Raw genomic sequence first — 14472 nt, forward strand, 5'->3', positions numbered from 1 at the left:
TGCGACATTAAGAAGAAACGTTAATTTAAATGCTTTCCAGGTGTTTACCTTATGAAGCTGGTTGAGAGAATGCCAAGAGTGTGCAAAGCTGTCATCAAGGCAAAGGGTGGCTACTTTGAAGAATCTCAAATATATAATATATTTTGATTTGTTTAACACTTTTTTGGTTACTACATGATTCCATATGTGTTATTTCATAGTTGTGATGTCTTCACTATTATTCTACAATGTAGAAAATAGTCAAAATAAAGAAAAACCCTTGAATGAGTAGGTGTTCTAAAACTTTTGACCGGTAGTGTATATTAAAATAAATATATTAAAAGAAGTATAACTAAAACACACAGGTCATGGTGGAAAATCTCCCAATCATACAGTAACAATCTTCAATAGTGAAAAAAAAAATCATCTTTTTTTTGTTGCAACATTTTCTTTTTAGTAAGTGTTTTCAAGATGTACTGTAGATTCCAGTGTTGTTTAGAGAAGAGAGCTCTCTGGTTAGGTTACAGAACCAGAGCAGCGACTATGCCTTACACCAGGACATCAGAAACTGTCAGCTTGAGGTGGAATAACAAAATAAATCAATCAACCCAAAATGAGACAGTTTTCCTCCATAGCAGCCTATGCATATAATATACCTACAAATATAGAAAACAACAAAAATAGGTTCACGTTTTCAAGTTTCTTAAATATATCATATCCAAACTACCCAATTCCAAACTCCAAAGTTAACAAGGTTTTTAAACTCCAAGCAGTGCAATTTATGGTATCAATTATAACAACAATAATTACTAATATTGTCATATATTTTTCATTCAACATTGTGACGTTTGTGTGTACACGTCTGTGTTTGTGTATGTGTGTATGAGTTTTTGAGCGTGTGCATGTAAATGTATGAAAATGTGTGTGCGTATGATGTATTTCTTTAGGAATTTAGAAATCAGCCCTACACTTTGGCCCTTTGGGACCTTCTCTGTGACTATAGCACCCCCGTTGCTTGTATTTGGATGGGGGAACAACAGAGGTGGCTGTATGCACTTCATATCAAGCTATGATTCTCACCAAAAAGTTTAATCAACTCAAAACAACAACATCAACAACAAAACAAGAAAGGAACAAATGAAAATAAAATCAGCCCCAAATTCCTGTTGGCAAACCACACCATTGAACATCTGGCAAATCTTCTGTCCGGGCACCCAAAACCACTGAAATCCCTTTTCTCCCTGACTGATTAATAACCACTCTGGGCTGGGAGGGAGAAACCCCCCAGCCCGTCACCCAATACAAGATCCACTCTAACACCATCGCTTCCCTCCCTGGAGCTCCCGAGCTGCTTCAAGCAGTGCCAGTCTATACATCCCCAGGAAATCAAGGTCTTCTCCTCTGTCCCTAAGCTTTTGATACAGATTTCGCATCATTCATTAATTCTTGTTCCCCCCCGCTCTATCTGTAAATCGGGAGGCGGATGTGTGCGTGCTGGTGGTCCAACAGCCGTGGCACCGACACAGTCTCGTAGCCTTTGCCCAGCATCTGCTCTTTGATGCAGGGCGGGTGGACGTCGTTGATCAGGTACTCCAGAGACTGCAGGCTGCTGCTCAGCACCGACGTGTTGCACAGCTGGCTCTTACTGGGCAGGCTGCAGCACATGCCTCCCCCGCTCCCGCTGTCTATGGCGGAGGGGTGGTGGTGATGGTGGTGGTGGTGGTGATGGTGGGGATGATGGTGGTGGGGGTATCCCATCTCCCTGTGCCCCCCCGTGGCTGGCCCTCGGGTTTTGGTGCCCAGGAGCTCCTGGTGTGGGTTGTAACAGTCACTGTCGGGGGTGACCAGCACGCTGTTCCAGGGCGGTGCAAAGTACTGGCCCACTGAGAAGTTGCCATGCATCCCCATGCAGTTCAGAGGGGAGGAGCTGACCTTGTCCAGGCACCCCCCGCCCCCTCCACTGCCACCGCCCCCCGTCAGGTGGTAGGGTCTGGAGGTGGAGGAGGATGACACTTGGGCCATGATCCCTGCTCCCCTCGGGGCACCACAGCTTTCAGGGGACTTACTGATGGCCCCTCCTCCCCCGCTGCCCCCACTGTACATGCGAAGCACAGCCTGCTGCTGCTGTTGCTGTTTCTGCCACAGGATGTAGTCCATACTGTCCGAGTACACCCCGGCCTTCATGGCCTCGCCACTGTGCGCCGCCAGCGGTAGCCCCGCCCCTGTGTACACCAGGTTAGGTTGGGGCGCCATGCCGCCCACATAGCCGCCTCCCGAGGAGCAGGAGGATACCCCCATGACACCCCCCGCACACTGCTTGGAGGGGCTGGGGTTGGTGGAGGGTGCGGTGGAGGAGGTTGCACCCTGGCACACCTGCTGCAGAGCCTGGGCCTGGCAGTGCTGGTTGATTTGATAGATGATGCTCTGGATGGAGGGGAGGTTGGACTGGGGGGGTAGCTGGGCCAGGCCTCGTCCCCCTGTCACAGGGATCACAGAGCCGGCCACAGTGACGTTAGGGGGCACCGAGAGGGAGAGCCCAGGGGCCTCGGGGGGCTTCGAGGGTCCAGTGTGGTACACCATCCGGCAGTGGCCATTGGCTAAAGTACTACTGCTAGGGGGCGGGTACGGTGCGACAGCTATTTGGGCTGGGGAGAGCTTAGTCCGCCTGCCTTCCGAGTTCTTGAGGACGCCCTTAGTGGGGGCGAAGTGGGAGGAAGAGGAGGAGGAAGAGGCCTTGACAATGGCCAGGAGGCCTGTGTAGCCTCCGGTGTGGAGTTGTGGGTAGGGGCTGTAGCGCTGGCTACCTGTGGTGTCAAAGCCGTTCACAGTCCGGTTAAGGTGCTTGTGCTGGGGGACCCTGATATTGGTGGGGAAGATCTTGATGGAGAGCGGGCTGCTCTGCGTCTTCTGGGCGTAGGCATCCAGCTCAGCCACGCTGGGGTAGCGGGGAGAATGTATGGGAACCACCATCTCACCTGCAAGACAAATAGAAAAGAGACACATGGGAGTGAGCACAAGAGACCCTAAACCTCAAATAAATCTTGTAATAAATAATGTGGAAATTGAGCAAGTTGAGGTGACTAAAATGCTTGGAGTAACCCTGGATTGTAAACTGTCATGGTCAAAACATGTTGATACAACAGTAGCAAAGATGGGGAGAAGTCTGTCCATAATAAAGCACTGCTCTGCCTTTTTAACAACACTATCAACAAGGCAGGTCCTACAGGCTCTAGTTTTGTCGCACCTGGACTACTGTTCAGTCATGTGTTCAGGTGCAACAAAGAGGGACCTTGGAAAATTACAATTGGCTCAGAACAGGGCAGCACGGCTGACTCTTAAAAGTAAAAGGAGAGCTAACATTAATAATATGCATGTAAATCTCTCATGGCTCAAAGTGGAGAAGAAATGGACTTCATCACTACTTGTTTTTGTAAGAAGTGTTGACATGCTGAATGGTGTCTGTTTAAACTACTAGCACACAGCTCGGATACCCATGCATACCCCACAAGACATGCCACCAAAGGTCTCTTCAGAATAGACTATTGGAGGGGCACAGTACTACAGAGAGCCATGGCTACATGGAACTCTATTCCACATCAGGTAACTGATGCAATCAGTAGAATCAGATTTAAAAAATACACCTTATGGAACAGCGAGGACTGTGAAGAGACACACACAGGCACAGACACACATACACATGATAAGACACGCACTCTACACACAGATTTTAGATATGTGATAGTAGAGTAGCGGCCTGAGGGACAGACTTAATGTGTTGTGAAAAGTGTTATGAAATGTAATGTCATGTCATATTTTAAATTGTATATAACTGCCTTAATGTTGCTGGACCCCAGGAAGAGTATCCTTAATAAATGTGCTGACTGCTGACATAAAAGCAGATAAACTGCTGGGCAAAATACAAATCTGAGGCATTTTGTAAACCAGAAATGACATCCCTCCTCCATCCATCCATCTCATTTTCACCCCCTGTAAAAGTATATCCCTCGACGAATCGATCTTAAAAAAAAAAACTAATTCTGTGGAAGGCTGGCACCTTAGGCACTGTTAAATCAGTGCTTTGTGAAATTAATTCAGACTCTCTTTAGCATCGAATTGGGTTAGCCTTGGATATGAGGAGGGATGAGGGGGAGGAGGAGGGGTTATAGAAGCATATTTAATTGCAGTGGCACAGTTGAGATTTATAAGTAGTATCACTTACTGGGTTTTACCCTTCCTCAATGATTCGACCCAGGACTACATGGAGATGGGGCGATGGAAACCCGAACTAAAATCCCAATTAACCACCTGTAGGGAATTCTTAACCTGGTTTTAGGGTGAGCTAAATACTGAGAATAACAAGTCACGTTTAATACAATGTGTTTCAACCCTACTGTTACAAAACACTAAAGAATGAAGATACACTACCGGTCAAAAGTTCAGACACACCTACTCATTCAAGGGTTTTTCTTTAGATGTACAATTTTTTTACATTGTAGAATAATAGTGAAGACATCAAAACTATGAAATAACACATATGGAATCATGTAGTAACCAAAAGTGTTAAACAAATCAAAATATATTTTATATTTGAGATTCTTCAAATAGCCACCCTTTGCCTTGATGACAGCTTTGTACACTCTTGTCATTCTCTCAACCAGCTTCACCTGGAATGCTTTTCCAACAGTCTTGAAGGAATTCCCACATATGCTGAGCACTTGTTGGCTGCTTTTCCTTCACTCTGCGGTCCGACTCATCTCAAACCATCTCAATTGGGTTGAGGTCGGGGGATTGTGGAGGCCAGGTCATCTGATGCAGCACTCCATCACTCTCCTTCTTGGTATAAATAGCCCTCTCCTCCATGCTTTACGGTGGGAAATACACATGCAGAGGTCATCCGTTCACCCACACCGGGTCTCACAAAGACACGGCGGTTGTAACCAACCAAAGGACACATTTCCACCGGTCTAATGTCCATTGCTCGTGTTTCTCTTCTTCTTATTGGTGTCCTTTAGTAGTGGTTTATTTGCAGCAATTCGACCATGAAGGCCTGATTCACACAGTCCCCTCTGAACAGTTGATGTTGAGATGTGTCTGTTACTTGAACTCTGTGAAGCATTTATTTGGGCTGCAATTTCTGAGGCTGGTAACTCTAATGAACTTATCCTCTGCAGCAGAGGTAACTTTGTCGGTCTTCCTTTCCTGTGGCGGTCCTCATGAGAGCCAGTTTCATCATAGCGCTTGATGGTTTTTGTGACTGCACTTGTAGAAACGTTCAAAGTTCTTGAAATGTTCCATATTGACTGACCTTCATGTCTTAAAGTAATTACGGACTGTCATTTCTCTTTGCTTATTTGAGCTGTTCTTGCCATAATATGGACTTGGTCTTTTACCAAATAGGGCTATCTTCTGTATACCCCCTACCTTGACACAACACAACTGATTGGCTCAAACGCATTAAGGAAAGAAATTCCACAAATTAACTTTTAAGAAGGCACACCTGTTAATTGAAGTGCATTCCAGGTGACTACCTCATGAAGCTGGTTGAGAGAATGCCAAGAGTGTGCAGAGCTGTCATCAAGGGTGACTATTTGATGAATCTCAAGTAGAAAATATATTATTTAGTATTTTTTTGTGGGGGGGGGGGTTAGTTCAAAAATGTACGCCAAAAGGTTATTCTAAAGGTTCTTCCATTAAAAGGGGTTCTTTGAAGAACCCTTTTAACACTTTTTGGGTTACTACATGATTCCATATGTGTTATTTCAGTTTTTATGTCTTCACTATTATACTACAATGTAGAAAATAGTAAAAATAAAGAAAAACCCTGGAATGAGTAGGTGTGTCCAAACTTTTGACTGGTACTGTAGTAAAGTGTAACTCCAAAAGGTTTAGTTTTAAAATCTCTGAATTGTAAAGCTTAGATTAAAGTTGGCACATGGCTTATATAGAGTTTGTGTAATTACAGTATAGGGGTCCACTAAATTAATTAGAACACATAGTAATATACAGTCATATGTACAGTGGGGAAAAAAAGTATTTAGTCAGCCACCAATTGTGCAAGTTCTCCCACTTAAAAAGATGAGAGAGAACTTGAATTTTCATCATAGGTACACGTCAACTATGACAGACAAATTGAGAATTTTTTTTCCAGAAAATCACATTGTAGGATTTTTAATGAATTTATTTGCAAATTATGGTGGAAAATAAGTATTTGGTCACCTACAAACAAGCAAGATTTCTGGCTCTCACAGACCTGTAACTTCTTCTTTAAGAGGCTCCTCTGTCCTCCACTCGTTACCTGTATTAATGGCACCTGTTTGAACTTGTTACCAGTATAAAAGACACCTGTCCACAACCTCAAACAGTCACACTCCAAACTCCACTATGGCCAAGACCAAAGAGCTGTCAAAGGACACCAGAAACAAAATTGTAGACCTGCACCAGGCTGGGAAGACTGAATCTGCAATAGGTAAGCAGCTTGGTTTGAAGAAATCAACTGTGGGAGCAATTATTAGGAAATGGAAGACATACAAGACCACTGATAATCTCCCTCGATCTGGGGCTCCACGCAAGATCTCACCCCGTGGGGTCAAAATGATCACAAGAACGGTGAGCAAATATCCCAGAACCACACGGGGGGACCTAGTGAATGACCTGCAGAGAGCTGGGACCAAAGTAACAAAGCCTACCATCAGTAACACACTACGCCGCCAGGGACTCAAATCCTGCAGTGCCAGACGTGTCCCACTGCTTAAGCCAGTACATGTCCAGGCCCGTCTGAAGTTTGCTAGAGTGCACAGAAGAGGATTGGGGAGAATGTCATATGGTCAGATGAAACCAAAATAGAACTTTTTGGTAAAAACTCAACTCGTCGTGTTTGGAGGACAAAGAATGCTGAGTTGCATCCAAAGAACAGCATACCTACTGTGAAGCATGGGGGTGGAAACATCATGCTTTGGGGCTGTTTTTCTGCAAAGGGACCAGGACGACTGATCCGTGTAAAGGAAAGAATGAATGGGGCCATGTATCATGAGATTTTGAGTGAAAACCTCCTTCCATCAGCAAGGGCATTGAAGATGAAACGTGGCTGGGTCTTTCAGCATGACAATGATCCCAAACACACCGCCCGGGCAACGAAGGAGTGGCTTCGTAAGAAGCATTTCAAGGTCCTGGAGTGGCCTAGCCAGTCTCCAGATCTCAACCCCATAGAAAATATTTGGAGGGGAGTTGAAAGTCCGTGTTGCCCAGCGACAGCCCCAAAACATCACTGCTCTAGAGGAGATCTGCATGGAGGAATGGGCCAAAATACCAGCAACAGTGTGTGAAAACCTTGTGAAGACGTACAGAAAACGTTTGACCTGTGTCATTGCCAACAAAGGGTATATAACAAAGTATTGAGAAACTTTTGTTATTGACCAAATACTTATTTTCCACCATAATTTGCAAATAAATTCATTAAAAATCCTACAATGTGATTTTCTGGATTTTTTTTCCTCATTTTGTCTGTCATAGTTGACGTGTACCTATGATGAAAATTACAGGCCTCTCTCATCTTTTTAAGTGGGAGAAGTTGCACAATTGGTGGCTGACTAAATACTTTTTTTCCCCACTGTACGTATGTATTTCTATGGCTGTAACACTAGCTAGAAATCCTGCCTAATGCCAGAATTCCACTGTCATAAGCAAGCTCATCTGTCACTTACAACTAAATGGTGGTTGTGGTATGCTACCTGAAGTACCTGCAGCCATTCCAACCCCCATATTAAATTCCACAACATCTGAGTTCATTCACACAGACTAGTATTATTGGCCTTTACTCAGGTAGCAACAGCTTAATCGACCCAGAGTAGAGGTGACAAAGTAGGAAAATGTCCCTTTCTAAAAGCCCTCCATGATTTGTCAGTGTTGGGGGGAGGGATACAGAGATTGGATTTAAACGACATTCAGGCAATTTCATGGCTATTTAAAAGGTGACAGGCAAAGGTTTCCCTGTTTTTCTAAACCTTTCTTTATACAACAGCTAAATACATCATAAAATGACCTGCAATAATATTTTGGTCAGGGTAGATTTTATATCCTTGATATAACACTAAAAGACGCATGACTACATGCTCCTTTGGAATGTTTGGAAATGATGTCATTTGAGGGTATTGTGAAAATTCCATAATTTGAAAATGTTCAAAGTTGTCTTATCTCTGAGCTCACATGCTCGATATTGTACTGAACATAATCAGAACTCTATTTCACATTTGATCCAGCTATTCCGTCAGGAGATAATCTGATAATCTGGCTGTAGCTAGGTACCGGGATTTCAAAGTAGTTTTTATTTTTCACTTGTGATGCACTGTGACACTCGGTGGTCGGTCGGATTCATACTGCAGAATGAGGAGACAAGACGCTGTTCTCCTTCTAGCTAACTATAATAAATCACTTGAAACGACACTACTGTTTACAGTGATCTTTAGTTATGGACAGCTCAATGTAGTAAGAGTATTTGGGATTGAAAGAATATGCTTTTCAAAGCAATTTCACCAGGAGAGATTATGATCATGGATGTTCTTGGCTAGCTAAGCCACACTTGGGCTAGTTAACGTTTGCTAGCTAGCTAACCTTGAGCTCACAGTACAATTGTCAGAAAGGGTCTAGCTATCTATATATGGTAACATTTGATCAGAAATAGCTGAATTGTTTTCATGTGGTAGTTAGCCACGTTTTGGTTAGCTAGTTAGCTTTCTGTCTGCAATGGCTGCAGCCAGTGTAGCTAGCTAGATAGCATCAATATTGTTTCCCAAGAAGTAAACTAAATTTATGAGCTAGGTAACTAGCTGGCTAACATTCATTATACATGTGTTCTGTCATACAACAAGTCTTACCAACTAAAATATTTAGCTAGCTAGTTAGCTAGCTAGTCTTAGCTGTTTGAATGGCAGCCTCATCACATTGATTGGGAATAATGTACACTGTCTTGCTATAGCTAGCTAACTAGCTAGCTAGATTATATGTCATTCTCTGCATATGAATACATGTTTATTTCCCAGATATACAAGTGTCTTCTCACATCATGTCAGTATCATTCGTTTTATTTCTGATTCAGAAAATGACTCATAAAAGCCATGTCTGTAGCTTATGTTCTTTGCAGTATTATATGGCCAGAAAATGACATCTTCACCAAAAAGTAGAAATGACAACTAAAATGTTGTCATAGACAAAAATGTTGTTGAGGCTTATTTTAAAAGGTGCACTATGCAGAAATTGCGCCACCATTTCCTGGTTGCTAAAATTCAAATATTTAGCCTAATTTCAGTTTGTGACAAAACAAGCAAGTATAGAGTAGAGCAGGGTTTCCCAAACTCAGTCCTGGGGCCCCCCCTGGGTCCATGTTTTGGTTTTTGCCCTAGCACTACACAGCTGATTCAAATAACCAACTCATCATCAAGCTTTGATGATTTTAATCAGCTGTGTAGTGCTAGGGCAAAAACCAAAATGTACACCCAGGGGGGTCCCCAGGACCGAGTTTGGGAAACCCTGGTGTAGAGAATCATTGTACCATCTAAACCGCTGTGAAATATATTTTCCATTACCAAAAATATTGCAGTTTCAGCTGTTTAATGCTGGTGTACAAAACCGAAAGTCAAAGGCACAAAAATGAAACTTAAGAACAGGAAGCATATAAATAGCGCACAAAGAATAGATCTACCGCTTCTTAGACTTGCTTTCAATGAGAATGACAGATCTATAACTAACATTTCTATGTCAATTTGGTCGGGTCACCCAAAAAGTTATTAATTATTAAGGTGTTTTTGTGGAGACCTTTGCCTGTCACCTTTAACTATGTGCAACAAAAAGAGGGGCATCGGGGAAGAACTCAATTTAACAGAAATAAATACTCTGCCACCAATGACTCGTACCCCTTAAAAAATGAAATTTTCATGCAAAAGCTAACAAAAAAAAGCACCAAGATTAAGTGAAATAAAAACGTGCCAGTCAGCGAATGTCATGGCGACCTGAGGAGTTGAGGCTAGGGGCTGTGTGAGCAGGACTCACACCATTTCATTTTAAAGAGACTTTACTGCCAAGCAGTCACCAACTCTTATTCTTTCGCTCCCATTACTGATAGCATGGGGAGTTAATTTCTACTATCCAATGGGCCTCCAACTGTGAAAATTATTACATCTACAAGATAGAAAGCAGAGGGGTGAAGGGCATATTATTTGTGTCTGTGAATTCTCCATGCTAAATGGAAGACACTTCTTAAGCACAGTCCCGTTGCTCCAACTACAAGACAGGAAAAGCCTATTAAATACTGTTGAAGTAAAACATATTGATGCTTCAAGCCAAATATATTAGGCCTACACATCACAACCTTTTCAATAGTCAATGACAGTACTATCAGACTCCAGCATCACACTTGGTCCTAAATAACACGAGACAATTGAGTATCCCTTTCCTGCAGTCAAATGACCAAATCACCCTCTAGTGGCCTCATGGGGGGAATGTTATTAATATTTGTTATTATAATAATAATAATAATAATAATAATATGCCATTTAGCAGACGCTTTTATCCAAAGCGACTTACAGTCATAATTAATCAAAAAAACTGTAAATGCTGAAAATCCAGTGTTTCTATGTCAAACGGTTTTGTTATATTTTAGTCTTCTGTGATGTACGTATATAAAGTGTAATATTGGGATGCAAACTCAAAATATAATATATCTCAACTCTATATCTGACATGGTACGGGTGTTTTTAGGCCCATAACAATGTGTGTGAGGTGTATACTTTTGTTTCAAAGTAGATTTGTTTAAGACTTCAAGAAACACTCAGTGTGATCCTGATTTAGCCCACTACGGTAAAAGGTTAAAAAAATATACAATCTTATGTTTATGGCTGTAAATTAATCTGATCACATTTTAATGGGTTGGGCTGGAATGGTCATATATGACTCTGAAACCAAGGATGCATGACTGTCCTTATAAGGATACCGTACATACAGTGGGGAGAACAAGTATTTGATACACTGCCGATTTTGCAGGTTTTCCTACATACAAAGCATGAAGAGGTCTGTAATTTTTATCATAGGTACATTTCAACTGTGAGAGACGGAATCTAAAACAAAAATCCAGAAAATCACATTGTATGGTTTTTAAGTAATTAATTTGCATTTTATTGCATGACATAAGTATTTGATACATCAGAAAAGCAGAACTTAATATTTGGTACAGAAACCTTTGTTTGCAATTACAGAGATCATACGTTTCCTGTAGGTCTTGACCAGGTTTGCACACACTGCAGCAGGGATTTTGGCCCACTCCTCCATACAGACCTTCTCCAGATCCTTCAGGTTTCGGGGCTGTCGCTGGGCAATACGGACTTTCAGCTCCCTCCAAAGATTTTCTATTGGGTTCAGGTCTGGAGACTGGCTAGGCCACTCCAGGACCTTGAGATGCTTCTTACGGAGCCACTCCTTAGTTGCCCTGGCTGTGTGTTTCGGGTCGTTGTCTTGCTGGAAGACCCAGCCACGACCCATCTTCAATGCTCTTACTGAGGGAAGGAGGTTGTTGGCCAAGATCTCGCCATACATGGCCCCATCCATCCTCCCCTCAATACAGTGCAGTCGTCCTGTCCCCTTTGCAGAAAAGCATCCCCAAAGAATGATGTTTCCACCTCCATGCTTCACGGTTGGGATGGTGTTCTTGGGGTTGTACTCATCCTTCTTCTTCCTCCAAACACGGCGAGTGGAGTTTAGACCAAAAAGCTATATTTTGCTCTCATCAGACCACATGACCTTCTCCCATTCCTCCTCTGGATCATCCAGATGGTCATTGGCAAACTTCAGACGGGCCTGGACATGCGCTGGCTTGAGCAGGTGGACCTTGCGTGCGCTGCAGGATTTTAATCCATGACGGCGTAGTGTGTTACTAATGGTTTTCTTTGAGACTGTGGTCCCAGCTCTCTTCAGGTCATTGACCAGGTCCTGCCGTGTAGTTCTAGGCTGATCCCTCACCTTCCTCATGATCATTGATGCCCCACGAGGTGAGATCTTGCATGGAGCCCCAGACCGAGGGTGATTGACCGTCATCTTGAACTTCTTCCATTTTCTAATAATTGTGCCAACAGTTGTTGCCTTTTCACCAAGATGCTTGCCTATTGTCCTGTAGCCCATCCCAGCCTTGTGCAGGTCTACAATTTTATCCCTGATGTCCTTACACAGCTCTCTGGTCTTGGCCATTGTGGAGAGGTTGGAGTCTGTTTGATTGAGTGTGTGGACAGGTGTCTTTTATACAGGTAACGAGTTCAAACAGGTGCAGTTAATACAGGTAATGAGTGGAGAACAGGAGGGCTTCTTAAAGAAAAATTAACAGGTCTGTGAGAGCCGGAATTCTTACTTGTTGGTAGGTGATCAAATACTTATGTCACGCAATAAAATGCAAATTAATTACTTAAAAATCATACAATGTGATTTTCTGGATTTTTGTTTTAGATTCCGTCTCTCACAGTTGAAGTGTACCTATGATAAAAATTACAGACCTCTACATGCTTTGTAAGTAGGAAAACCTGCAAAATCGGCAGTGTATCAAATACTTGTTCTCCCCACTGTATGTAGGAATGTCCTAATATGGACACTGTACATGCATGCCCATAGAGATCCAGATCAGTGGGCAGCAGGACTGGGGCTGCCTGACTGGGGCACAACTCTCCCAACCTAACCTTCCCTGGTGACAGCGTTGGTGGCACCACGCTTTGATGTTCCCACAGGCAGGGGAAACTGACAGAAGACTTATTTCATTTGCTCCAAAGAAAAAAAATAGCTGCATTCGCCAGTCCACATTCAAATAGACCGGCTGCATTTTTTTTTCTGAACAACGCAGGGTGAAAAAAACATCTTTGATCATCACATGGTTTAAATGAGGAGCGATACTCGGCTTTGGCATATCAAGGGGCTGTGCCCCCCCCACCCCCCACAACATGCCCATCATTCCCCCTAATTACTGCCACATGAAGAAAAAATTACTTATCAAAACAACCAGGAAATTCATTCAAGGGTGGCTAATTTCCATTCCTTCTCAGTGACTGAGTCCATATTTTCCATGCCTGACTCTACTGTGCGGTCTCTCCTTCTGCCGCGGAGAAAAGCCCCACTACTCCTGATCTCCTCAGTCTCCCTCCGTCTCTCCCGGCCCGCCCGTTGTTTGTCAACAGGCAGAGCCTTTGGCGAGCGACCTGACATCAAAGGGTTTCACACTTCAGAGGCCACAGGGATTAGAGGCTTGACAGGCCCCACAATACCCATCTCAGCCCCACAAAGGCTTCCGGTTATTAGAGCCTCCTGGCACTGAGGAAGAGGAGGAGGAGGCAAATGAGCGTATGCTCTTCCGTATTCAAGTTGCCTACAATATTCTGTTTGTTGCAGAGTTGATTAAATGTGACACACACGCACAGACACACTGACACACACACACACACTTTGATGTGCTGTTTGATGTGCATGGCCAGGGCATCTTCATCTGTCCTCTCCCAGGAGGAGCTGTGGGTCTGCAGGATAAGTAAGCTAAGGGCATGGAGGAGGTGAAAGGAGAGCGCCTAGCGGTGTTGAGGCCAGCTCTGCAGCGCTACGTGACTTATTGGCTCCAGCTGCAGTAGATCACAGTGCTGAGCAGCAGCGTACAGATGGTACTGGGTGATAAACAGCCTCCGAGGTGCCCGCCACTGCCTCCTCTGAGCTTCCCTACCTCCTCCTCAAAGGGCTAGGGTTTCCTGTACACACACTCACGTGTACACATGTACACACACACACACACGCACCTACGTGCACATGCGCACACAAACACACACGAGAAGAAGCTCCAGCTGTGATTGTGTGTTTCACTTGCCATCACTGGAGCATGTTGTTTTCCTCTGCTCGGTGCGCTCTGCTGAAATGTAGGGCAGGGACGACAACAGGTGCCTGCAATGCCTCCTGGGCTAAATGCTTCACACTTGCTTCATTTCAACACGCGACAGCCTTGTACGGATTAATTATTTCCCTTGGGGATGGAATAAGACACTTTTCTATTTTTTTTATTTTCCACAACAAGGCATGAGGCGACGACAGGCATTCTCATATGCACATCTGAAACAGCATCAATGAACAGAGAAAAAACTGGAAAGACCAACACAGCTTCATAGCGTAACGTTACAATATCACTATCCAAACCCAGACTTCATAGTGAGGTCATCCAATCCCCGTACCATAAGATTGAATTGCCTATATACTATAGCAGTGAAGATAAGTGGCAGCGCCAGCACCATACAGCTAGTGGTGGTGAGAGCTGGGAGCTGGAAGCTGGGCTCCCACGCCAGGGAGAGGAGATGGCAGGGAGGCAATTAACGGGCTGACCTTCATCCTTAATCACCCAGCGCCTGGCACACAATGCCTGTGTGTCAGAGCGGGCACATCTCAAAATGCCATCGCTCATTAGCGCTTCGCACTCGAGTGAGAGAGGCTGTGTGTTTG

At 43.8% G+C, this 14472-nt stretch overlaps 1 protein-coding gene across 2 annotated transcripts in view; it reads right to left on the minus strand.

The window, feature by feature from the left end:
• Positions 1-266: 266 nt before the first annotated feature.
• The window catches only part of LOC121551399 (protein FAM222A-like), a 78280-nt gene continuing 64074 nt past the window's right edge, over positions 267-14472 (minus strand). For both annotated transcript variants that reach the window (XM_041864030.2, XM_041864029.2), the window contains one exon: positions 267-2954. In XM_041864030.2, coding sequence (XP_041719964.2) covers positions 1441-2954 — 1514 coding nt within the window. In that variant the 3' untranslated portion in view covers positions 267-1440. The remainder of the gene's footprint in view (positions 2955-14472) is intronic.

Source organism: Coregonus clupeaformis, chromosome 18, assembly GCF_020615455.1.
Source record: "Coregonus clupeaformis isolate EN_2021a chromosome 18, ASM2061545v1, whole genome shotgun sequence".
Taxonomy (NCBI): Eukaryota; Metazoa; Chordata; class Actinopteri; order Salmoniformes; family Salmonidae; genus Coregonus; species Coregonus clupeaformis.